This window comes from Dermochelys coriacea, chromosome 8 (assembly GCF_009764565.3).
Source record: "Dermochelys coriacea isolate rDerCor1 chromosome 8, rDerCor1.pri.v4, whole genome shotgun sequence".
Classification (NCBI taxonomy): domain Eukaryota; kingdom Metazoa; phylum Chordata; order Testudines; family Dermochelyidae; genus Dermochelys; species Dermochelys coriacea.
In genome coordinates, this window is record NC_050075.1 from 64,180,779 (window position 1) to 64,205,805 (window position 25,027).

Here is a 25,027-nt window from a genome sequence, read left to right on the forward strand (position 1 = left end):
TGGATAGAAGTGCTTGGTGAAACAGTGCAATTTAAGCAAATATTGAAGAATATTTACAGGATATGAATTCTGAATTATTAAAAAATGGAATATTTATGCTTGCAACTGATCCTAAAGTTTGTTTATACAAACACTCAGTTCATGACAAGTTGGATGTAAATCTACCTTACAGTAGCCTGCTACACACTAAGTGTCCATGTGGACCCTGCTGCTGCGCACTAAAAGAATTCCCAAGGGCACTTGGATCTACCCCATTTTGAAACAGGAGTGGATTAGAGTGTCCACATAGACAATTAGTGCATGGCAGGCTAGTGCGGGATAGATTCATTTCAGCTTGCTGTTAACTAAGTGTTTATGTAGACAAGTCCTAAGGCCTAAGCTCATCCACTAAGGAAACATTCATACCATGTGACCTATGTGTCCAATCAAAACTAACCAACACATTTCTGACTTTGAATGTCAGCTAATTAAAACAGACTCATACGCTAGGTCAAAAGGGTCCATCATGATCATCTAGTCTGACCTCTTGCACATTGCAGGCCACAGAGCCTTGCCCACCCACTCCTGTAATAGACCTATAACCTCTGGCTGAGTTACTGAAGTCCTCAAATCATGATTTAAACACTTCAAGTGACAGAGAATCCACTATTTACACTAGTTTAAGTGCAAGTGAACCATGTCCCATGCTGCAGAGAAAGGCAAAAAAAAAAACCAAACCCAGGGTCTCTGCCAATCTGATCTGGGGAAAAACTCTAAACATTTGGGTAAGAGCCACCAGCCAGACACCTGGGAAAGAATTCTCTGTAGTAACTCAGAGCCCTTCCCATCTAGTGTCTCATCACCAACCATTTGAGCTATTTGCTGCTAGTAGTTGCAGATTGGCTACATGCCATTGTAGGGAATGTCATCATACTGACCTCTCCATAAATTTATCAAGCTCAGTCTTGAAGCCAGTTAGGTTTTTTGCCCCCACTGCTCCCCTTTGGAAGGCTGTTACAGAACTTTACTCCTCTGATGGTCAGAAACCTTTGTCTAATTTCAAGCCTAAACTTGTTGATGGCCAGTTATTATCCATTTGTTCTTATATCCACATTGGTGCTTAACTTAAATAACTCTTCCCCCTCCCTGGTATTTATCCCACTGATATATTTCTAGAGAACAATCATATCTCCTATTAGCCTTCTTTTGGTTAGGCTAAACAAGCCAAGCTCTTGCTGTCTCAAACTGAACATGCACGCTCTACAGACCTAGAATATTTGCTGAAGTTATTTAGTGACTAATTTCAAAAACTGGATAGAAAAAATCATAAGCTGTTCATGGACAATTTGAAACAAGAAACAAAATTAATCTAAAACTATTAGCACTAATATAAACTCCCATTCACCATGTGGGAGGGGAAGAGGAAGAAAACTTGAAGTGCAGCAGTTAGAAAACATCAGACCAAGCCATTTTTCTGGTATGCTAATAGAAGGGGAGCTAAAGGACACATTTAGGACCTGATCCTGTAGTTATTATCCATAAAAACTCCAACAATCAGAACAGAACCAAAATTTCCTCTTTCAAAGTAGTAGAATTAAAATATATTAATTACACCAAAATGAAGACAATTAAAATTATATTTATGTTATTTGAATGTCATGATCATGGTCAGGGTTGGTATTTATGAATAATCAGTTCCTTAAAAATATCAGTACCAAGCAGTCATGAAAATACACCACTCATGGACCTATACTGAAACTATTAATTCAGATAGTTTGTTCCTTGTAACTGTGAACACAGTGTCTTAGGAGTACAGTAACAGAATGCCTAGTTTCGTTCAAGGTTACCTATAATAATTAATTATCCCAAGATCAAAGGAAATATGATCCCTGGAAAAAATTGCTTTTGAGAATCCTAAAGTACTAAGTAGTGGGAATTAGTTCTAAATCTATTCTTCAGCCTTTCAGCACTGCATGCTATGCCCTTTGGGACTGTAAAACATGCCATGTCTTGAAAAAGATCTCCCTGAAAAGGCTGTAGGTTAGATGCAGTCACTGGGTATTTACAAATTTCAGAGTAGCAGCCGTGTTAGTCTATATCCGCAAAAAGAAAAGGAGTACTTGTGGCACCTTAGAAACTAACAAATTTATTTGAGCATAAGCTTTCGTGAGCTACAGCTCACTTCATCGGATGCATGCAGTGGAAAATACAGTGGGGAGATTTTATAAAAACAAAGAACATGAAACAATGGGTGTTACCATACACACTGTAATGAGAGTGATCAGGAAAGGTGAGCTATTACCAGCAGTAGAGAGAGAAAAAAACAAACCTTTTGTAGTGATAATCAAGGTGGGTCATTTCCAGCAGTTGACAAGAACGTGTGAGGAACTGTGTGTGGGGGGCAATAAACATGGGGAAATAGTTTTACTTTGTGTAATGACACATCCACTCCCAGTCTTTATTCAAGCCTAAGTTAATGGTGTCCAGTTTGTAAATTAATTCCAATTCAGCAGTCTCTTGTTGGAGTCTGGTTTTGAAGTTTTTTTGTTGAAGAATTACCACTTTTAGGTCTGTAATCGAGTGACCAGAGAGATTGAAGTGTTCTCCAACTGGTTTTTGAATGTTATAATTCTTGACGTCTGATTTGTGTCCATTTATTCTTTTATGTAGAGACTGTCCAGTTTGGCCAATGTACATGGCAGAGGGGCATTGCTGGCACATGATGGCATATATCACATTGGTAGATGTGCAGGTGAACGAGCCTCTGATAGTGTGGCTGATGTGATTAGGCCCTACGATGGTGTCCCTGAATAGATACGTGGACACAGCTGGCAATGGGCTTTGTTGCAAGGATAGGTTCCTGGGTTAGTGGAGAGGTTTTAGCTTCAGCCCCCAACTAAAACCTCTCCAACGCATCATCAAGGATCTACAATCTATCCTGAAGGATGACCCATCACTCTCACAGATCTTGGGAGACAGGCCAGTCCTTGCCTACAGGCAACCCCCCAAACCTGAAGCAAATACTCACCAGCAACCATACAATACACAACAGAACTACTATGAGTTAATGAGCAGCACTATTTCTCTCATTGTCTCATGTGCTCCTTAATGGGGAGGGGAAGCTGTGAGGGTGTGTGATGCCAACTTAGTGCCTTTGAACAAACACACCACATTGTGACTTGATAGGTAATCAGTGCGTGGTTGTTTTGTAGGAAAATCTGTCATATTGTCAGTGTGTTTAGTATAATCAGTAGCTGCTGCTATATGGTGCTCATAGGAGGAGGCAGGCTGGGATTGCATAAAGATAAAACGGTAGCAAAAGAAAACAATGGAAAACAGAAACAGCCTTCATGCTCGGGGAGCAGTGTCACATTAGCATGTGCTTTCAGGGCTCATAGAAGAATAATGAAATGAAGGCCCATTTAATAGCCAATTCTGTAATTTGAATCACAAATGTCTTTGATCTTCAAGTGTTTCCTAAACAACATTTTCAAATTATAATGCTTTTCAGTAGTTACTGATACGCTAATATGCCTTGCATAGTGCTTCTGCTGTAGCAAATATGTTGTTAATTTAGTTTCTTTGTTTCTGCTGATACAAGTGCATTTGAAAACAAAATTGGCCTTTTCCATGGAAATTGAATGTTTTGAATAACTGACTTTTTTTTTTGGTGGTGCTGGTTACTATGGCAATAATCTTGATTCAAGATTTAAACCTGCCTGTGGTTTCTATAACAACATGATAGGATGCTTTGGAAACCCAACTGAAGTAAACACATTCACGAGACCCTTAATCTTAACTCTTTTATGACCAAACTGTTAGCATCTTCCTAGGGCTCACTGGCATGTGCTTGCTTGTTTGACAGAAGCGAGTTTAGACCTTCTAAAGTACAGCACTTAGTTTCATTTTGGAAATAAGTAAACATTGGGTATTAATTCTAAATTGTGCACAGGCTCTGGACCAATAAAGTCAGGTCACAGGGAATGGCTGAAGCATGGGGAAGAAGGGATGACATTTCTTTGGCTCTCATCAGGTGCCTGAGTGCTGATCTGGTCTCCAGAAGAAACATAGAGCAGCAATGTAATTAAACTGTTCATTGTATTAAATGATGGAGCACAGCTGGGAAAGGAGGAATGGAACACAGGTAGAAATGGGAGAGAGAGATGGAGAGAACAGTAGTTGTGAGAGCTATATGACTTAGGAGAACTGAGGGAAGGTAGAGGTTGGACCCCAGACAATGCTAGTGGAAGAAGTTGCGTTGGTGGTGCCTTGTATCTCTTGAGGTATTCCCATCCATCAGTACACGTTCCTATGGCTTTATTGTTGTTGTATCTACTCCCTTGGCATGCTTTCCTTCCCCCATGTGCTAATCCAATCATAGCATCCGTTCCTTCAAAGTCATGCTAAAGATGTCCGAGACAACTCAATCCCTGTCTCTTTGTTCTCCGTATTATGCTTCTGTGTTCTCATGTTCACCAGTGCTTCCTTAAGTGCCATGCAGTGCCACCCCAAGGTTTAATGCATATGCACAGCCAGAGCCTTCTAGGGCTGTCTTTTCCAGGGAGTCACGGCATAGTTATGAACCACATGTTTTCACTGGCACATTGCAGATAAACTGAGATATGTCTAGGTATACCAGAGCCAAGCACTCTCCAGTGCAGTGCTAAGCACTTTGAGCAATGCAGACACATCCACTTAAATGCTAATTCTCTCAAAACCTTACTAGAACCAGAGAACTTGATATTTCAGTGACAGGAACACATACATTTGTGTTATAATCTCAGTGACAGATTTGTTTAAACAAGAAATGAACAACAAAAGTTGAAGGATGGTTCTGACTCCAAACCCCAGGGACAGGACTAAGCAGCTACTCAGGAGTTTGTTGTACCAGCACTTCTCTGCTAGCCTTATCTGGTTGTGAAGGAAACCTTCTGAATGTGAACCAATGCCATCTACTTTTGCTAAGTCACCTGACAGACTGAGAGGCCAATGGTGCTGTGTTTATCTCAATGCACTGTCACCTCTGAAAGCTAATGAGGACTTTCCACATGTCAGCGTAGTTAACTATTCTGCTGCTGATCATTTTAACAAAATCCCAACCCATATAGGCAGGGACTGTGGGTTGTACTTGAGTGGAGCAGCACGCAATTTCTCCTACTCAAATATAATCCCTGCTCAATACCACTTGATTAATAATTAAGGAATTAAATAGTTATGATTAAAGGCACTTAAAATTGAAAGTCTCAGCTATCAATTAATAGTCCAACATGTGTACTGTAGCAGGACAAAGAACAGTAGTACATGTTAACACTTCAGTGGCAGGTATAAGGCTAAACATTCAAGCCTTTGACAATGAGTTAGGCAACACTAGGGGATGGTGCTCCCCTGAGATGAACCATGTATAGTGATGCACAGCTGGATCTGCTCAATATGAAACAAAAGATCTGGGCAAGGACAGAATACCAGTCTTCGCTTTGATCTCCCTTGCCTATGTTAGTGTGTGTGGTTGTTACTTAAATGTGTGTGTGAGAGAGTCACAATAATTTAACCTTCCTGATTTTAATTTAGCAAACAAGTGAAGCACTAGCTATATGTGCAATAAAGGGGAATGTGCAGCTAATTAAGTCCCCTGCCAGGCACCATGCGCTTGTCAGTGCTGATGACTTTAAAATGTATCCAGGATCTAGTTGTCTTCTGCAGGGGAGTTCTTCTCTTAGGAAATATACCAACTGCTTTGAGAAGGTCAGAAAATGTCTGTAGATTACATGAGAGGACCCTACAGCTGTAGGTGCTGAAAGCCCCAGTGAAGATCAGGCCCTTCTTTCTCCAAGAAAAAAGAAGCAGGCCCTACTGAGGAATCGGTTTGCTAACAGCAAGCATCTGCAAGCCATGATGAACTAGTTAGTACAGTCCAGGCCTGACAATAGTTCACCTGAATGCGATGAACTAGGCCTTTAGTGACTGAAATTAGTAAAAACTCCTGCCTCTAGCTACCTTATGGAGATGTGTCCAGAAAGAACATTTATTTGGGATTGTGTACATGTATCAGAAACAACCCAGCAGAATTCTGCAGACCAAAGGATGTGTTTTTCTTCTCTGACCACTACCTACACTTGTAGGGCTTTTTAGAGAAAAAAAAGAAAAGAAAAAAAACTCTTACCTAATCATCTTAACAGTAAATGATTTACATTTATTAAGTGTTGAGATCCTCAATGGAAGGTGCTATAGAAGTGCAAAGTATTATGAAGTGCTGCTGTGATCCAAGCACAAAGACAAGTCTCCTGACCTGGGTTCCAGGCCCAACTCTGCAGCTGACCCAGCCTGCCGCTTTGGGCAAGTCATTTATTCTTAGCACCTTTCTGTAAAATGGGGATAACGATACATACCATCTTTCATAAAGCACTATGAAATATGGGGATGGAAAGCATTGTATAAACATGTTTTAGTATATTTTAAATGCTAATAGCCCAATCTCAACAGCCTGTCTCCAGCAAATAGTCATTTTAGCAAAACAATGCTAGACACTAGGCAGAACCAGGAGTATAACCAGCCATGGTGCTGAGACAGAGAGGTGGAAAACAGTGTTCACTCAGATTTACAACTTTTGCCCTGATTCCCTAGATTGCCAAATCTTAAGCATAGATCTGGACAAAGTACAAAAGTCTAAGGGTCAGGGGGAAACAACTTTGGAAAACTGGTTAGTGCTTCTATATGCTGGCAAGTCTCCACCCACCAATCATATGGTGACAGTGACCAAAGATAATATTTTTTGCCAGTATATTAAAAAAAAATCGCCCTGGGCAAGGTGGGGCTGCGGAAAGGTCTGAACCCCAGCTTTGCAAAAATTCTGAGACTAACTGGAATCAAAGATGAGATTATATCATATCCACCTTCCTCTCTACAGGCAAAAGTCATTCCCATCTGACTTACTCTGGGAGCTAGTAGATAGGAACAGGCCAGGTCACTCTGCAAAGCCGACTAACAGCCGTGTGTCTACTGGGAGTGCAGGTTGCACTGTGCAATGCACAGCTGGACAAATGAGTCAGTGCTGGGATTGGAGCCCAGTTGATTAGGGGACAATGGGGTCCTGGATTCAGAGTCCTTACGAATATATGAGTATTAAAGGGGATGTTGGGTGAAGGTTAAGGAAGAAACCAGCATGTGGTCTATGAACAAGGTGGATGTATAATTCAGCTTGCTGGGGGGCAGAAGTTGTTCCCCATTGAGCCTGAATTCATTCATTTGAGGGAGATAAGAGCTGTTAAATAAGACCTGAATAGGATCAGAACTGAGGGATTCATTTATTCTTGTGTCTGTTAATTTTTTATGTTTAAAAAAAACCCCAAACCCATGAAGCATCTAGCTCTGAATAGGATAGATATTAGAAGAAACTGATCCCTAAAGCAAAAGTACTATGAGTGACTTAGGAGCACAAATCCCATTGAAAGTCCATGGAACTGTGCCACGTCACTTCTGAAAATTCCACCTTAGAATCTTTATCTCTTTGTTATTGTTCCGTTGATTTAACATTGAAGGGTCAAATTTGGCCCTCAGATGCACATGGCTGTGCACAGCCTCATAAATAACATAACATCAAGAGGGTGGATTCTGGCCACTGAGGCAGAAATCTGTAAGAAGAGAGAGCATCATACATTTTTCAAAAAGAAAAGGAGTACTTGTGGCACCTTAGAGACTAACAAATTTATTAGAGCATAAGCTTTCGTGAGCTACAGCTCACTTCATCGAAAGTGCATCCGATGCAAGTACTCCTTTTCTTTTTGCGAATACAGACTAACACGGCTGCTACTCTGAAACCTGTGATTATACATTTTTCAGTGTTGATTGGTAATATGCTCTCAATTACACAAGTGCAATCCTGTTAACTTCAATGGACTTACACCACCTTATCTGAATGGAGATCTGGCCCCTTTATTTCTAAAAAGTCTCTTAAATGTGACTAGTTTCTTCTCACTCCATCTCATTAATGTTACAGACTATTTACACCATTTCTAGTAGTATGGGTGATAACCAGTAGGTGGCGAGCTTTACTGCAAAGAATTTAGTATAGAAAATCAGAGAATCCAATATATTCCATCTTCTGTGAAGTGTACTGCCAAGCATCTCACATCAAAATGGCTTAACCATGGGGTAAAAGGTTTGGCGCTAATTCCTCTAGTAATTAGATTCATGTGATGATGTTTTAAAGAGACTCAGATAATTACTTCATGTGTCAATCAGTCTAAATCTAAAGCGATCAGTGCTTTGTTTGAATTGTTCTAATGTTAAATATTAATTTTAAGAATCTCTGTCAGAGCAGGTCACTGCTCAAGTGATCTTAATAGGCTGAGAATGCAAAAGGTTCATTCTCTGCAGAGCTTAGTTTGGAACATGTGAGGAGGCATAAGGTGATCTCTATATAAAGCTGCCAAAATCTAGCTCCCAAGAACATTCAAATGTTTCGTCACTTGCCCGACTCTCCTTTCCTACTATGTTAAACTGAGACATTATTCTTCTAATAGCTGCCATGTAGCACTCAACCTGAGCCATCCTATGCACCCGTGTGCCCTTTCTCCTGGGCATGGGCTACTCACGCCATAGGTCACAACCTGCACAGGTAGGTGGGGAGTAAGAAGACCCTTGACCCTATTCTCCCCTACCCCATATGCACTCACCAGCACACCTGAGCTGGGCAGAGGGGGAGAAGTAACCTGCAACAGGAAGAGGACTGTGGCATGGAACAAGGTGGGCGTGGGGGGAACCAGACCATATTGTGACTCAGAGGGTGGGTTTTCAAAAGCACCTAACTCACTTAGGAGCCTTGAGAATTAATGGAACTTGTTCACCTAAGTTGCTTACGTGCTTTCAAAATTCCCATCCTTTGAGTCACAGCCTGGTCCCTGCTGTGCTACTGGGGAAGCATGGCTACATGATGTCCCTTATTCAGAGCAAATTGCAAGGTGCCAATCTAGCTTGTAGAGAGAGAACACTGCTGTGTGTCAAATTGAAACTGGAAAGGAAGAATAAAGTGTGATTATACAGTCTGGACAAATACACTAGGGGCCAGATCAAGGACCACACACCGTGGCAAAGAACCACAAGGGGGGGCATGCAGATCTGTTCTTCCCCAAGGAGAGCTACAGGAAGAAAGATGGTAGCAGTGCAGATGCTACATCTTGGTAAGAATCCAGATGCCTGCCTTCTTAACAGAAAAGGCATTATGCATAGAGACCATTATGCATAGTTTCTTCCAGGAGCTCCAGTCTGCCTATGCTGTTAATGCAAATTTTTGACCCTGGTCTGCAAAGCCATCCAAAGGGCAGGACCCATCCTAAGCAAAGACAGCATCTCCATCCAGGACTGCTTTTATGCTCCTTGGGACTATACAAATAAAACCCAAAGCCAAGCACATGAGGGAGAGAAAGTGCCCAGTTCTTTGTGGACCTAAGGGCCCTTTATGTTGCTCTAACATAAACCAGACAGAAGCGTCCCCCTGAGAATCTCCCCAGCTGAGCTGTTGACCTACCCCTCTTGTAGCCTGTATAGTCATAGCTAGATACAATTGCTCATTACTTACACGGCCTAATTTCTTCAGATATATCCTAATCATACAATTTCAATTAATGTAACTATATAAACAGTTTGAAAAATGCATTATTGTGTTATTAAGATCATATGGTCCTAAGAAGTGCCTAACATAGATGCTAGTTTTCTTAAAGAACCTAGCTTCATTAATTCTAACAAACTAATTAACAGATTTACTTGTAAATTCTCAGATAATGAATTCTGTACTCAATTAAGTTTGGGAGGATCTGCTTCCCTCCCTGCCCTTCCATGTTCAAAACTGGGATGCTGAAATCATTCTATAAGTGCAAAAGTCAACCTTAATTGTGGTGTCACAACCAGTGTCTCCATAAAAAATTCCTTCCCATTTCAGATTCTATTCATAGACTGATTAAAACTCCCTAGCTTTTTATTAGCAAAATTTAGTTCAAACTCCTATGGATAATTCAGGATTGGGAGGGAGGGGAGGGAAGCTCCTACTCCTTTTTCCATAATCCTCGTAAATGGAGAAGTAAAAGATTTGGTTTTCATGATATTCTGGGAGGCAGGAGACAGTGGGAGGGGAGGAATATGTGGCTGAAAAAAAACAGTTTAAGTAGCAAAACCAAAACTCTTTTCAGGTCTTATTTATACATCATAATAAAGAAACAAAAAGGCATAAAACACATGTTTTTCATTTGCAGGATATCTTAAAGGCCACTACTGGTTTGGGTCAAATCATGGAATCATTGTTAATATGGTATATAATATTCACACACAGGCTACTTGTTTCATCAGACAATAATTAGACCTTTGAGTCAATAAATATATCCATCCCTGCGTATGTGGGACCCACCCTCCAAATTGGTATATTTTATTTTCACATATACTTAGAACTCCTCTGCACATCTCATAAAGAGGAAGCCACATGATGAGGCACAGCTCACCTCTCTGATGTCCAGATGTGTCACTCTGCCACAGTTCCTACTATAGGCATGCTTTCCTGATAAAATGATCTGAGGCTTTGTCCCTCTGGCCACAGAAAAAGTCCTCTCTTTGCAGGACAAAACCAGGGAGTCCAAACTAAATAAGTCCTCCTGTACCCTCCCTCAAACAACAAAAAAAAACAAACCAAAATACTGTACAAGCCCTTTTGTCCTCTGTGACTGGCCTCATTGGTCTTTTGTTCTCCCCAGATTTGTTCTCCTATGCCTTCCATCTCAGTGAAGAGGTTCCCCAAGTCTCTTGTATTACAGGCTGACCACTGTTCCATTGCCTTCCTAGGCTAAAAAGTTTATCATCTACAGAGCTCTGTAAATAGTCCACCTCTTGTCAGTGGCAGATCTCTCTCTCTCTCTGGATTGATTGTGTCATTGTATCAGCTCACACTTTCCAGGTGCAACAGCTGGGGCGTCAGAGAACCTCAGCTCTCCTTTTCCCTCAGTTCCAGTCTAGGGACCCTGAGAGTGAAGTGGCTGTCTCATTCACTAACACCCCACCCTGCCTCACTTCCCCCAAGCCATTTCCTACACTGCCAATCCTTTCCTTGGGCCTTCATAGCCAGTTCCCTCACAGGCTCTGTTCTTGGCTCCCTTTCTGCAAGGAACTCCCCTGGCTCTTGGTGCGTGTCCCCAGTCTGCCATTATTCTACCCCAGGAATCTCTCAGCAGTGAACTAACTATCACTGATCTGTCTCCACAGCCCAGTTATTGATGAGCCTCCCAGCTCATTGCTTCTCCTACCAGTACCATCTGCCCCACCCCGAGAGCAGGTTGCCTCTTACATATCCTAGCTGGCCTGCCTCTCAGTCACCTGCTCTCTGGACTGTCAGTCCCAAGACCCAGGAAGAAATTAGAGACAGATGATAGCTGAGCGTGAATTCCCTTTAAAGGGACAGCTCACCCACATACAAGGAACAGCATATTATTAAATAGAACATTCCACCATTCGTTATCAAGCAGATACAATACAACAAATGTATACTGCCTACTTCTAAAACGGGGCTCCAGAACAGAAACTGAAAGGGGAAAAAAACCCAGAAAAGCCCCCTAATCTGATGCAGTCAGACCAGGACTGCAACACAGATTGTTTAATATAATATGCATTCTCCAGCACACATGCATCTTTTTTTGTCTCTTGACTGAAGGGTCCATTCAGCTTTATTTAGTAGCTTCTCAGCCATGGTGTGACAGCATCTTTTTTTCTGATGTATAAACATGGATTTTTCCCTCCAGTAGTATATTTTTTGTTTATTTAAACAGCTTTACTGCTTTTATTCTGACTCCAGAATGCTGCACAGTTCCAGGAGTACTATATTGTCATCACTGAAGAAGTTCCATGCTACTCAAATGTTCACTAGACATTACAGTATTTGTTCATAGCATGATGGCAATTGGTTACAAAAAAAAGTTGCATTGGATAAAATTGTAATCCTAATATTCTAGTAACAGTTTAAACATTATACATGTGTTAAGCTTTTAACATTATTATTTCTACATCTTCTATTTTATTTAATGAGCTGCGTGTCAATAACTAACCACCCCTCCTCATTTCCACTCATTGGTCGTGACTGGACGTGACATTTGATCCATTATTGTCTAAAGTCTATGTTAGGATTGCCTACTGGCTTAGTAGGAGGCAATCAGAGAATTGCTTCCTCAGGCCCCGAGTCAGCAGTCCATCCCTGTTCAACAAAGCACCTAGGGACAGGCTTACATGCTTTGCTGGTTAGGGATGAACTTAAACATGTGTTTAAATGTTTTGCTGATCTGGGCCCAGGAGTAACAGACATCCTGCAGCAACAGGATAATCTCTGTTGTCATCATCTCTCCAATGATCCTCTCAGATCTTACAAACTTGTGGGTGAGTCAGGTCAGACCTGAATGAGAGAACTCCAAGGTGCTCTAGGAAATGGTGCTGATGATTCCCTAGGTATGCTTTCCTCTGACTTGGTCTTGAAGTAATGCTCTGTGATGATAGGGTCAATGAGCTGTTTCATTTTGGAAGAAAGAGGTCTTCTAAGTCCTGACTATTAATGAGCAAGAAAGATCATATAACATTCTGTAAGAAGATAGTATTAATCCAGGTGATTCAGCAAAATTTCTGTTTATGTAAATTCCTTGTGCTGTTTCAGTTGGATAAATTATTCTTCACTTGTTGCCCTGAACTGATGCTGTGCTCAGTCAAATAATTGCCAGGTCTCCCTTCTCCCCCACAAGTGGCTGCATCCAGTGGTGGATGAAGGGATCTCTTTGTGTATCAGTTTATTAAAACATGCTGGGATCCTTTGAGATGGATGACAGGGGACGGATCACATGATGATTACCTGTTCTGTTTCGTCCCTCTGAAACGCCTGGCATTGGCCACTGTTGGAAGACAGGATACTGGACTAAATGGACATTTGGTCCGACCCAGTATGGCTGGTCTTATGAAAGATGCTGTATACATGTAAGACTTTATTATCCCTCTTAATAAAATAAATTTAGGATCCAGTCTTCCACATCATATGCTTTCCAAACCACTGGCTGACTGTACTAATGTTCACTGATGGTTGGGTCACCATTTTGTTATTGGTATTAGGCGGTGAGTTTGCAAATCTTGCCGTTGCTGACAATGGTCTCTGGAAGGGATGGGTAATAGGAAATTACACTCTGTTCATGCTTTGGTACTGGTTTGTTTGTTTTTGTTTGTTTTGTATTAAAGAATTCATTGCCACCTCCTCCCCAACTCTATTTTCTTTTCAACAGTGAGGATTACAAGAGAGAGGTGGAGTTTAAAACAACATTATACTAAGATTTGTAGTTCTTTCTTATTTAAACTGCTCTGGAAGTTTCTCAGTAATTTTTGTGTTTCCTTCCTAGAGTCACTTAGCATAAGAAATGATTCCAGGTGCCTGTCAAACTCTTGCCAGAAGAACTCTACATGTGATGCTGCTGCTAAGGACGATTCCTGCCGCTGTGCAGACACAGTTGATATTTTGGGGGAAGACTGCAATAAAACTGATGATCCTTGCTCCTCAAACCCTTGTCTTCAAAATGCTGCCTGTTTAAGTACTGCAGGAAACCTCAGCTTTACTTGTGAATGCCCCACTGGGTACACTGGAACTACCTGTGAAACAGCCATCAGCTTCTGTGACACAAACCCTTGTAGACATGGAGGCACTTGTCAGAATGGCTTGGCTGGCCTTACCTGTGTTTGTAGTGCAGGATACACGGGCATGCTGTGTGAGACTTACTTCAATGTGTGCATTTCAAATCCGTGCCACAATGGAGCATTGTGCAGGGAAGGAATTGACGAGTACTCCTGCTACTGTGTCCCAGGCTACCAAGGCAAGCACTGTGACCTGGAAGTGAATGAATGTGATTCAGATCCCTGCTTGAATGGGGCTACATGCCTGAACCAGATAGGCAAGTATGACTGCATCTGCCCAGCTGAGTACATGGGTAAGCTCTATTAAAGACATCTTTTTTCATTTTGACATGCAGAGCAATTTTATTTTATGTTCCAAGATATATCTTTCTCACTGTTTATTTACTCATATTTTCATAACAAAGTTGGATTGAGTTCTCTGCTGAGTGCTTCTGGTTTATAGGTTATCACACCAGTTTTAGAGATGGAGGGATTCAGGAAGTTTCACATTACACAAAATCTACAGAACATTTGACAGAGATCAACCTACTTCACAGACTTTGAATAACTTTCCTCTTAAAGCAACTTTCTTAAACGGGATGTGCTCGGAATGCTACACCATGTGTTTTGCTAATCAAATAAAATAAGGTATATTAGATCTTCAGGCATAGAATGTTTCAAAACTTCAGACTGAGATCCCCTGGACTGGATTTATCTGCCAAGCTCTTTGGCCTTTGCATTTGCTTTTCAGGATCCCTTTCTTCTGCCTTCACAGCCCCTTCTCTCTTTTTCAGACTTTTTTCAAATGCTTGATTCAATCTTTCTTTCTTTCCCTCTCTTCATACCCTTTCCAGCTCAAAGTCATCTTTCTCCTTCTCCACTTTATTGGATCTCCACGTCCACTTGATTTTTCAGTCGATCACTCTCACCTACTGTACTGTACATGACTTTACCCTTCATATTGTTTACATCTAGTTTTTTTCTGTGGTCTCTCCTCGTCTACGCAACATACTGATAAGCATATACTCGATCCAGTAGTTTCCTCTACCACTCATTTTCCTGCACCACTTCTCAGCCAGCACCTGCAACCAGTTATGTGGCTGACTCCTCAGTCAAACAGCCTTCCTCAAAACCATGGGAAAAGATTCTGAATGGAACACAAAGCTCAGAAAGTTCCCTCCAGCATGGAAACTGGGAACAGTAGTTTAGTGGGTCCAATGTATTCTAAAATGCATTTTTCACCCTCTTCTCATAAGTAGTCAGGTTGACCCTTTAAGTGATGCAGATATTTTCTGTTTAGAGAGTGCACTTCAGAAGCATGGACATTTGTCCAAATGGTCATTAGCATTATGTTCGCCATGCAAGAGACCTAGATTCATTTCCCATGTCCAGTTCCTCATGCTTCAAGCTGTTAGTGGTTAAGAGTGTTGGAGAGGCAGCTTACTCCGCCTTTGCTGGCACCTTGCATCTCTGAGTTAAGACTATTGACAATGGGCCGACTTGATCAGATTTTGCCCTGGTATCATAGCACCTAAGTGTGGGTTAAAAGCCTTAGAAAGATGGTAGATGATTACGAAGGTTTAAGAGGAAGAACAGTGCGATAAAGCATCAGGCTAGAGGAAGTTTCCTGTGTAGGACTAGGGGAAAATGTCTTTTACCTTTGAAGAAAAATAAATATTTAGAGCCAAACTTTCATCCTTCCACTTTGAACCTACGAAACAAAATTGTGCATTCATAGTGTCTACAAAACCCACGTTCTTTGCACATTCAGTGTCTGCACACACTTTTTTTGTACTTGCCATTTAGCTCCAGTGCCTGGAAAAAAATGGCTTTATTGTTAATGTTATTGAAAAACTAAAATCAATGAACTCCTTTGTTATCTAATTGGATTTCATTTGACATCTTAAAGACTACATGGAGTTAGATAACAAAGCCATAAGAAAAAAAAACCAAAACATCACTGTTGGGTTCCAGCGCAGTATTTTGAAGTAATCCCATTACATACAGCCACATTTTTCAGGCATGTGTCCTGAAATAATCAAGTGATTTTTTTCTTGCTTATCATGTAATTCACTCTATGGGGAAGCACTTTCATGGTTCCAGGTCATTGCTTTAGTCGGCATTCTGATTTTGTGTAATAAACAGTCTCACAGAATGCAGAGCTCTGTTCTTGGATGACATGGGGGAGGATTAGTACTACCAAGCTTTAAAAAAAAAGGCAGCCAGCGAGATTAAGTGGCTGATCTATAGTGAGGTAAGGGGAAGAAAAAAAAAAAGCACTAGACAGTATAAAAAATTATAGCAATTGCTTCAAGCGATTCAAATGAATAAGAAATAAAAGATGTGGTTTAAAACCCCATCCAGAAACTCCACAAGGGAGTGGAAGTCAGAAGGCAAAAGCAGATTTCTGTTGCTGACACAGAATTCATTTGAAAGCCAGACCTCAGTTAATATCCTTCATGTGCACAGAGAATGTTATTTAAAGGAAGCTTGTTGCCTTCCTGCCACCCTGCTGCTATCAGTGGGTGTCTCAGCCCAGGCCAAGGGATGAAAAAACTACAGAACTAGGGGAAAGCCAAAGAGGAGAAAGAAGGAAAAAACCTATTAGCAAGCAGCATGGCTACTCTGAAATGATCAGACTTGACCCGGACCTCCTGATGTACTCAGGAAGCTGTTTTTGTTTAACCTGTGCTGTTAGCTCAATCCAGGGCTGGATCTATAGCACAGGAGATCTGCTTGAAGGAAAGAGGATTGTCTCTATAGAGACAAAGGGAGGGAAAACATAAGAAAAAAAAAAGGAGAGAAAAGAAGAATTAGAGCAATACAGATTGTTGGAGGAAGCTCACTCTTCTGGAGTCGCTCTCTTTTTATATCAGGGCTCTGCTGTTTCCCAGACTGAGTCTCTCTGCTCTTCCCAAAATCAGGGAATATCATTCTGATGGAATGTCTACACTGCAATTAAAAACTTGTGACTGGCCTCTGCAAGCTAGCTCAGGCTCACAGGGCTCAGGCTAAGGGGCTGTTTAACTGTGGTGTAGGCATTCAGGCTCAGGCTGCAGCCCAGCTCTGGTACCCTCCCCCCCACACCCTGCAATCAGTACGCTAAAAGAGTTAAGAGGTGGAAGCCAAGGAAGGAAAAGAGGTCTTGTATACAAAGGAGAAGAAATTTCACTGTTCTGATATACAGCTCAGGCATGGCTTCCAGCAGTAGTGAGGCTAATAATAATTCTATAAAGGAGTAGTTGACTGTTCCTTCAGCAGTAAAATACCAGCTTTAAAGCCTACTTAACCAAATGATTTATCAGAAGCCATTTTTGTTATTTTCTGCACCTTGCTGTGAGTTGTGTTAAATGCATAAGCCAGAGGGATTATTGGATGAAAGCCCTGAGGTGTCCCCACTGGTAATAAAAATCCTCATTTACTCTGTCAGAGGATCTTGCCAACTGTTATTATCCTGGCCTGACACCATGAATCACAGTGGGAAGTCATCCAACCTCATCTCATTTCCCTAGAATATTAAAGAGGTTATAACTTTTGATACATAGGTGGAGATTGCACAGTAAATCTACAGCAGTAATGTTAACCAAATGCTTGAGTTACTGGCTTTAGTTGCTACCAGTTTCATGGGCTATCACTGCTACTTTATGTGATTGGTATGTTGCAAGCAATTCCTAAAATAGCTGAGAAATCTCTCGCATAATTCTTACACAAATGGAAGAGGTTAGAATGTCTAAAGAGCTGAAGAATGGAAAATGTAGCATGAAATCTCTATTTTACTAAGATAATGCACTGCATGTGTGAAATTATGTACAAGACATATGTATTACAGCTGTTAAATAATGAAGCTCAATTGGTTTGTCAAACCTTTGCTGGATATGCTGGCAAAATGCATTATTTCTCCATTGTACTAATTACACTTTCATTTCACTTAAGCAAACAGAGCATGGTATAAGAGCCTGCTCCTTGCTGATAGCCAGTCACATTTATTATCTAACTGGACACAGTTGAAACCAATCTCCCATTGCCAGTAGGTGAACATTTAAGTGTAAATTATCAAATATGTATACTGCAGTTCCAGAAATAAATCCTATTCAGAGACAACAGAAAAGGCCATTTTGATTGCACTTGGCAACAGATAAAATAGATCTAATAGACCAAATTCATCCTAGGTGCAATTCCATTTAGTACAGTAGAATTATACTTGAATTGAATTCAGCACAATGTGAGGATATTATTGCATGCCCAAAACTAAGTCCTCATCCTGCCTTTTTGCACTGATGTAGTATTTCCAGCAGTAGTGGCTATGCCATGCTGGTATTTAGGGTAGCTTTTTAAAACTCCATCCTCCTTCTCTGTTGTGTCAGGGCATTGCAACTATGATGCAGTAAGTTATCCACTTGTAATGATCTGTGATTGCACACATGTATTGACACTATGATTGCTAGGCTATATGGGCAGCATGGATAATGACCTACTGCTCCAAAGACATAGAACTCCTCAGTTTGAGCTAAGAGTTTTCTCTTAATTTTCAGTCGTTCAAGAGGCAGGATCCACTTTTCAAGCCAATCACTAGAAGGTAAGATACTGACACAGAAAGATATGCTACAGGAGGGCTGACATAGTCTATCCAGCACAGGGCAGTTGTACTCCTCCATACAAGTCAGTTTATAATGTTTGACTATTCTTTCATTCCTGCCATGCTTGGGCAAAATGTAATTTGAAGGCCAAAGTTTTCAACCAGACTGAACCAGTTCGAGAGGTGCTGAGAATCCATACAGCTCCCATTGAGGTCAGAACGGGAGCCAGGAGCACTCATCACCTCTGAAAAATCAGCTCACTTACATGCTTAAATAGGGACTTAGTTGCCTAACTTTGAGCACCCACCTGTGGTGCTTTACAAAGCTTCACTAAACATGTATCATCTTCTCCTGTGCTCCCTCTCTCTGACTGGGGCAGTGCATGTAGGTGAATATTTGTGTTCATTTTTGTGATTAGCTAAGAACAGAATGAATAATGGACCTGATTCCGCAGAGCATTTATGCATGTGATTAACTTAAAACACGTGAGCCGTCCCAATGATTTCAATTCAGACTACTCAAGTGCACTGAAGTTAAGCACGGGTTTAAATGTTTTGCTGGATCACAGGCTAAATGTCTTTTCTTTTATGGGTTAGGCCTGTATATTATGAATAGAGGTTTCTGTTGCTGCGGTTTTATTTTAATTGCCTTTTTACCGTATTTAGGGCAGCATTACAGTTAAACACAGGTACACACCTTTCTTTTCTTGTGCTTAAAATGTCATGCTTCTGGATGTCAGCCCTACAATATATATCATATCACGTTGGGTAGATACATTGAAGCGGGAGAAGAGATTCCTTTTGAAGCACCTGGTCACTGGAGTTGATGGACCAAAGACATGACCCAATGTAGCAAATCCAATGTTTTTGTTAATAATCAGGCTGTTCTCTGGCCTGTAATTTTAAATCTGGTTGAAGTGAGACTGTTGCACTATTTCATTTTGTCACATGGTTTCCAGTATTTGGAGCAAGCTGTTAATGAGCTCTGGCAGATTTATGATCACTAGACATAATTCTGCAAACACATTTTTTTACAAGTTCAATTATTCATAAGGCAGCAACCATGGAGGAGTTCCTTGCTGAATCTGGTGAAATATACATTACCACAAAACCTTAGGAGATCGTTCCAGTTGTAGGACCTAATACCACACTCCTCACATACACAAAACTCCCTCTGAAATCAGTGGTTAATTGAAGCAATGAAGCCTCAGAATATTGTTGTTTTGCATACATTGAAGACATGACCTATTATATTTTTAGAAAATATACTTCAATAACCTCTGATAATAATCCTAGTTATTTTATGTGCCAGTATGTTTTTAAAGAACATTTCAAACCACCAGTGTTAGCATTTACTACAACTATATTGAAAGATCCCATTTTCAAGGTTTATTCTGATTTATTGTGATACCTCCAGCTCTAAAACAGAATTTTACAAACGTGCTGCATTTGTTGTTGGCCAAATTAAGTCAGTGACCAAGTCATACAGAGTTTAACATTAGCAGCCTAAAGGTTTGGGAAAAATACTCTTAATCAAAGTGTACATATCACTCAGTGAATCATGTACACTATCTGTAAATACATAGTTATTTTAAAACTGAAAATTATTTACAGCCAATTGAGAACCTTTCATTTAATTTAATTTAATTTAATTAGATTAAATTAAATGAGTACCTATCCATTGAGCTAGGTTCTGTTCAGATATTACAAAACATATATTTTGTATCTATGGATAAACAGTATCAACAGGTTGTTTTCATTTACCCCAGTATAAATCTGGAGTAACTCCAAAGAGTTTTACCTGGATACATGTGGAGTGATTGACAGCATAATTTGGCCAGATACATCAATGTAGGCAATTTTAATTGTTAAATGATACTTTATATGAAACTAAGAGTATATATTTCTACTCTGCAAAGTAACTGTAAAAATGCCAGCCTTCCTACCCTGTGAATTTTCAGATATAGCTCCTTACTTTAATGAAGAAAAAAAAATATTTTTTATTGCTATTAATACTGCAGTAACAACACAGCTACAGGAGAATAACCTGGATGCTATGTATCATCATCAGCATTATTAAATAGTAAATATGATATAAGGTAATTGATTCAAACATGGAACCCCACAATGCTATTTCTGTAGGGCAACCTTTCAGATTATAACTGTGCTTTAAAAATATATTATGGCCTACTACCTGGGAAATTTTCATTTATGAACCAACAGAGTATTTTTAGTGCAAAAATAGTCCAATAATTTAAAAACAATAATATGTATTTTCTTAAGTGTATGAAAATATTTTTCTCTGTACCTTATGGATCAAATGTTCAGAAATGGCCTCTAAAATTAAAATCCACCATTTCTGATTCCAAAGTTTTCATTCTCAAATTGGGTAGTTTCACATAAGCAATCAATGTGCATCTGCAAATACAGCTTGCACTTGCAATACTGAGTTTTGCATATGCAAGAGCTGGGAAATCAAATTTTCATGTTTAATTTTAGAGGTTTATAAATATTTGCTTCTAAATTGGAAGTCTGAGCATTGATTGAATATGAGTTAGAAAGAGAAATGTATTACAAAAAACATGACAGATTTAACCCAAGATACATTATGTTGTGTCTGAATGTAACATCGTGGTACCCACCTCTCGCAAATGCCCCCTTCTGGTTGGGTGTGTCTTCAGTCTTTAAACTGTCCCAGCCCTATTATTGAGCTATCCCTGGAGGCAGTGGTTTTATTCTCTCTGGCCCTTCTGATCCCAGCTCTCCAGCTGGGCCTCTTAACAGTTCAGATCCCCTTCTGGAGGTTTATCACTCACCAATTGTCAGCCACTTCCCCAGTGGCTTCTGGGGGGTACCCAGGTCTGCCCATTACTCTGGATGCCAGCCCAGGGACCCTAAGAATAGCAGCCATCAGGGCCATGTCCCTTTAACTAACCTGCTTTCAGCTCCCTGGGCCACTTCCCCATGGCCCCATCCTTCACCAATGCTTCACTCTTACCTGAAGGCACTTCTATGTTCAGGCCCAGCAGCCAACCAAGAGCTCTTTCTTACTGCTCTGGTCCCTGCCAACACTGAACTGTCCATGGTGCTGCAGTTCCCTTTAGCCAGCTAGGAACACAAAGTACACTCCTTTGGCTCCAGCAAGAAACTGACTCTAATTTTCACTGCGGCTCCTTTTATATTAGCCTGCAACCCTCTTATTGGCTAGCCCCTTATAGCATCCCCTTCTGATTGGCTGCTTCCTGTGCAGTCCTTCTAGGTCTCTTAGAGGGTTTAGCTCTACTGCTCCTTTCCTGGGACAAGTGTGACAGGATCCTGAGGCCTCCAGCAGGGGACCTCTGGGCCTAATCCACCCCACCACAATGAATAAAACCCTTATTAAATGTCAGATGTTGACTATAAATACTGATGGAAGAATAGAATATCTTGAACATCCTGCCTTATACAATTTAGGAAACTGTATAAATAATAATAATCATCATCATTATCATCATCTGTGGAAAAGTGAGCTTTTATGCCTTCCTGTAGTTGTGCAGAGCAGGGGCTCCATTTAAGTCAATGTGTGATAGGAATGCAAGATTGGATACATTAATATTTAAGGCAGAGACTAAGGCTATGTCTACCCTGCAGAGTTTTGTCACAAACATTATACTGCTTTAATTAAACCACTGTTGCATGTCCACACTATGCTCCTTGTGTCAGCAGAGCGCATCCAACTAGCAGCTCTTGCATCAACACCGAGAGCAGTGCACTGTAGGTAGCTATCCCACTATACAACTGGCTGCAGGGTGCTTTGGGAAGGGTTTGCAATGCCTCATGGGGCAGGAACAGTGTCACAAGATGCAGGTTTCTCAATCCCATCATTCCAATCCTACTAGATTGCCAGCTGCTTTTCAACTAAAGTGTGTGTGCGGGGGGAGGGGAGAGACAGAGTGTATGTTGGGGGAGAGAGAGAGAGTGGTGGGAATGAGAGAGACAAAGCATGTGTTGGGGAAGTGTGTATGTTGGGGGAGAGTGAGTGTGTCGGCATGCTGTCTCTAAGTTCAGACAGCTGCCGGAAACAACTAGTCATGAGGCAGGGGAAGGGGGATACCCCTGACATCAGCCCCCACCTCCCTCTCTGGCGCTGCACAGCAGTCTCTCTCTCTCTCTCTCTCTCTCTCTTTCACACACACACAAACACCACACATCCGCCCCTGCCAGCAGTTGTGTTCCTAATACAAAGGAGAACAGGAGGATTCCACATTAATGATTTGCTCTTTGTTGCAGGAGCTGAGAGGCAAGCTCAGCTGTCAGAACTTCCCAGAGCTTTGAAAGGGGAAGGGTGCCTGCCGGCAGGGAAGCTGAGTTCAAAACAGTGAGCAGAGCAGTCACAGCAGGCATTGTGCGATACTAGGGGAGGCCAGTTATGGTGATATAACGAACAGCAGCATCTACACTGACACTTTGTCGCTTTAAGTTTGCCACAGAAAGCTTTATGCCTCTCGTCAAGGTGGTTTTATTTTGTTGCTGAAATGGAAGAGTTTTGTCACCAAAAGTGGCATTGTACTGTGTCCACCTCCACTGTTTCATTGCCAAAAGCTGCCTTTTGGTGACAAAACTCTGCAGCGTAGACAAGGCCTAAATAGTGCTGATGCTATGCATTTCACTGATTCTTTTGGCAGAGCTGGGCATGAGTCTGGAACCAAACTTCCCCAAGGTTTGGGTATGTTCAGATCTGGAATTTTGTATATTCTTCAACCTGGTTTTAAATCTGACCATTGATGGAGGCTATAGAAAGCTTTCCAGAGCTATCTTGGCAAACAGGGGACTATGACAAAACAGATCATTTGTGCAAGGACTATTTTTGGTTTTCTAATCAAGCCTTCAAAATGCCTTGAAATGTCTGAATTACCCCTTAGCACACATAAAAAATAATGTTTTCAAATGCATTGTCTTTATATTGCAAATGTTGCCATCTCCTGACCCTACATTAATTTTTTTCCTCTCTGTGTCTGGCTGCACTATAGCATTTTGGTCCTTTTCAGAATCATATCTCTATCAATAATTTTTTTTCCAGTGGAAGTTTCCCATCATATAAGAAATATTAATGAGTTTTAAAGTCATGATATAAGGCGTGCTGTTAGGGTTGATAATTACAAGCAGGATACATGCCGAAAGTGATTTGATTCATATTGTATGTGCCTGTCTGTGGAGCTCTCAAATGCCACAGATTTGAATACAAAGACACTGCTATTTTGTCTATGAGCAAATGGCAAGGAGATAAGCAGCTGGAGGTCAGAGCACTGCACTATTCTCACTGCTGCTTCCAGCAAGATGAGTGCAGACAACACCTATCATAGCTAAAATGAAGCATACAGCCCTTCTGGAACTAAAGAAAAAAAAGCAGCAAGTATATTTGTGGAGGGAATTAGGATTCTATGGGAGGTATTTATATGATGTTTTCAGAGACTATAAAACATGGTCTTGTCATAGCAGCATAGGCCTGGCTTCTCTTTGGGGCAGTGTCATGAACTTTTGGTATGACCCTGGGTAAAACTTGAGTCATTCAGGCTGATAGCTTGCAATCCTGCTCGTATTGACTTTAATAGTGGAGGATCCGGCTGAGGTGGCATTTTGAGATCCTTGAGTAGGTGCTACCAAACCCCTAGTTTGCTACCACTAGCTATTGAATCAAATGTGATTTTAAAATGGACCTGAATAAAAGGAATTTATTTATTGTTTTGCAACAATATTTGTGGTGAAACTTAGGTTTATCTGGGCATTGGGCTTAGTCAAATTCAGCCCAATTTCAAAGTTCAGCAAAAATAAAAGTCAACAAACTGTAACTCAGCAAGCAGAAGATTGTACATGAAAACTCAAAGGCTGGGACCACTCTGAGGGAAATCTCCTTCTATGGCTCTAGTCCTGGTCCTGGCAACGGTGGGAGCACTGGAGTAGAAAGGCTGCTGGTGTTATCATCACTATGTCACCAAAACTCACGTAGAGCTCCTACTCTTGCTAACATCAGCAAAGTCGCAATAGTAGTTGAGCACAACTAGGTGATTTCCCTGAAATCCTCAGTGCAGACAAGGTCACAGCACTGTGCATCAGGGAACAGAACTGAAACAAGATGGATGAACTCACCATCAGCTGACTGCGTGCAGAGCCACAACAATAGCCCAAATCCAGGTGTCTGCCCCCTCTGTATCTACGCATGGACCGAAGAGGCAAATGGAAGACAAAAGGAACTCCAATCATTGATGAGCAAACGAGATTTGTTTTACCCCAGGCTGTTGTTTTAAATTCAAGCCCCTGCATAGGTAGATAATGGGGAAGACGGCCGAAGGCTCCACCTCACGCAGAGGACAGCCATAGTGTGGCTGAAGAGCAGAGACCACACTCCATCCTAGTGCCTCTACTCGTATTGGCTGCCTGAAAGGGAGCAGGGCGAGGGAGGGGCAAGTGTGGAAGGTGGAGCATAGCATGCCCTCTCCAAGGATGATGTAAATGCTACACTGGTGTATGCTGCTGGGGAGTCCCCACAAGGATTCTTACCCCCCGGCACACATTGCATCTCCCTCCAAGATGCCCATGCAAGCATCCAGGTCACAATCTAGGCCAGCAGCATTAAATCAAGATGTAAGCAACATGCCCTCAGGGGTCAGTGACTATGGAACATGGTCTCTGCTCTTGAGTCCTTATGCTCTACTTGCCCCCTTCTGGAATTCTAATGTATTGGGTGACACCAAATACCATGAATCAACAGGAACTCAGGTACCTAAAGGAGTTAGGTGACCAACTCCCCCTGAATGCCAAAGGGAA

General features: G+C 41.2%; 1 protein-coding gene across 2 annotated transcripts in view; it reads left to right on the forward strand.

The window, feature by feature from the left end:
- CRB1 (crumbs cell polarity complex component 1) overlaps positions 1–25,027 on the forward strand; it is a 160,708-nt gene that overhangs the window by 37,591 nt on the left and 98,090 nt on the right. For both annotated transcript variants that reach the window (XM_038413590.2, XM_043490929.1), the window contains exon 2: positions 13,380–13,961. In XM_038413590.2, the coding sequence (XP_038269518.1) occupies positions 13,380–13,961 (582 nt within the window). The remainder of the gene's footprint in view (positions 1–13,379; positions 13,962–25,027) is intronic.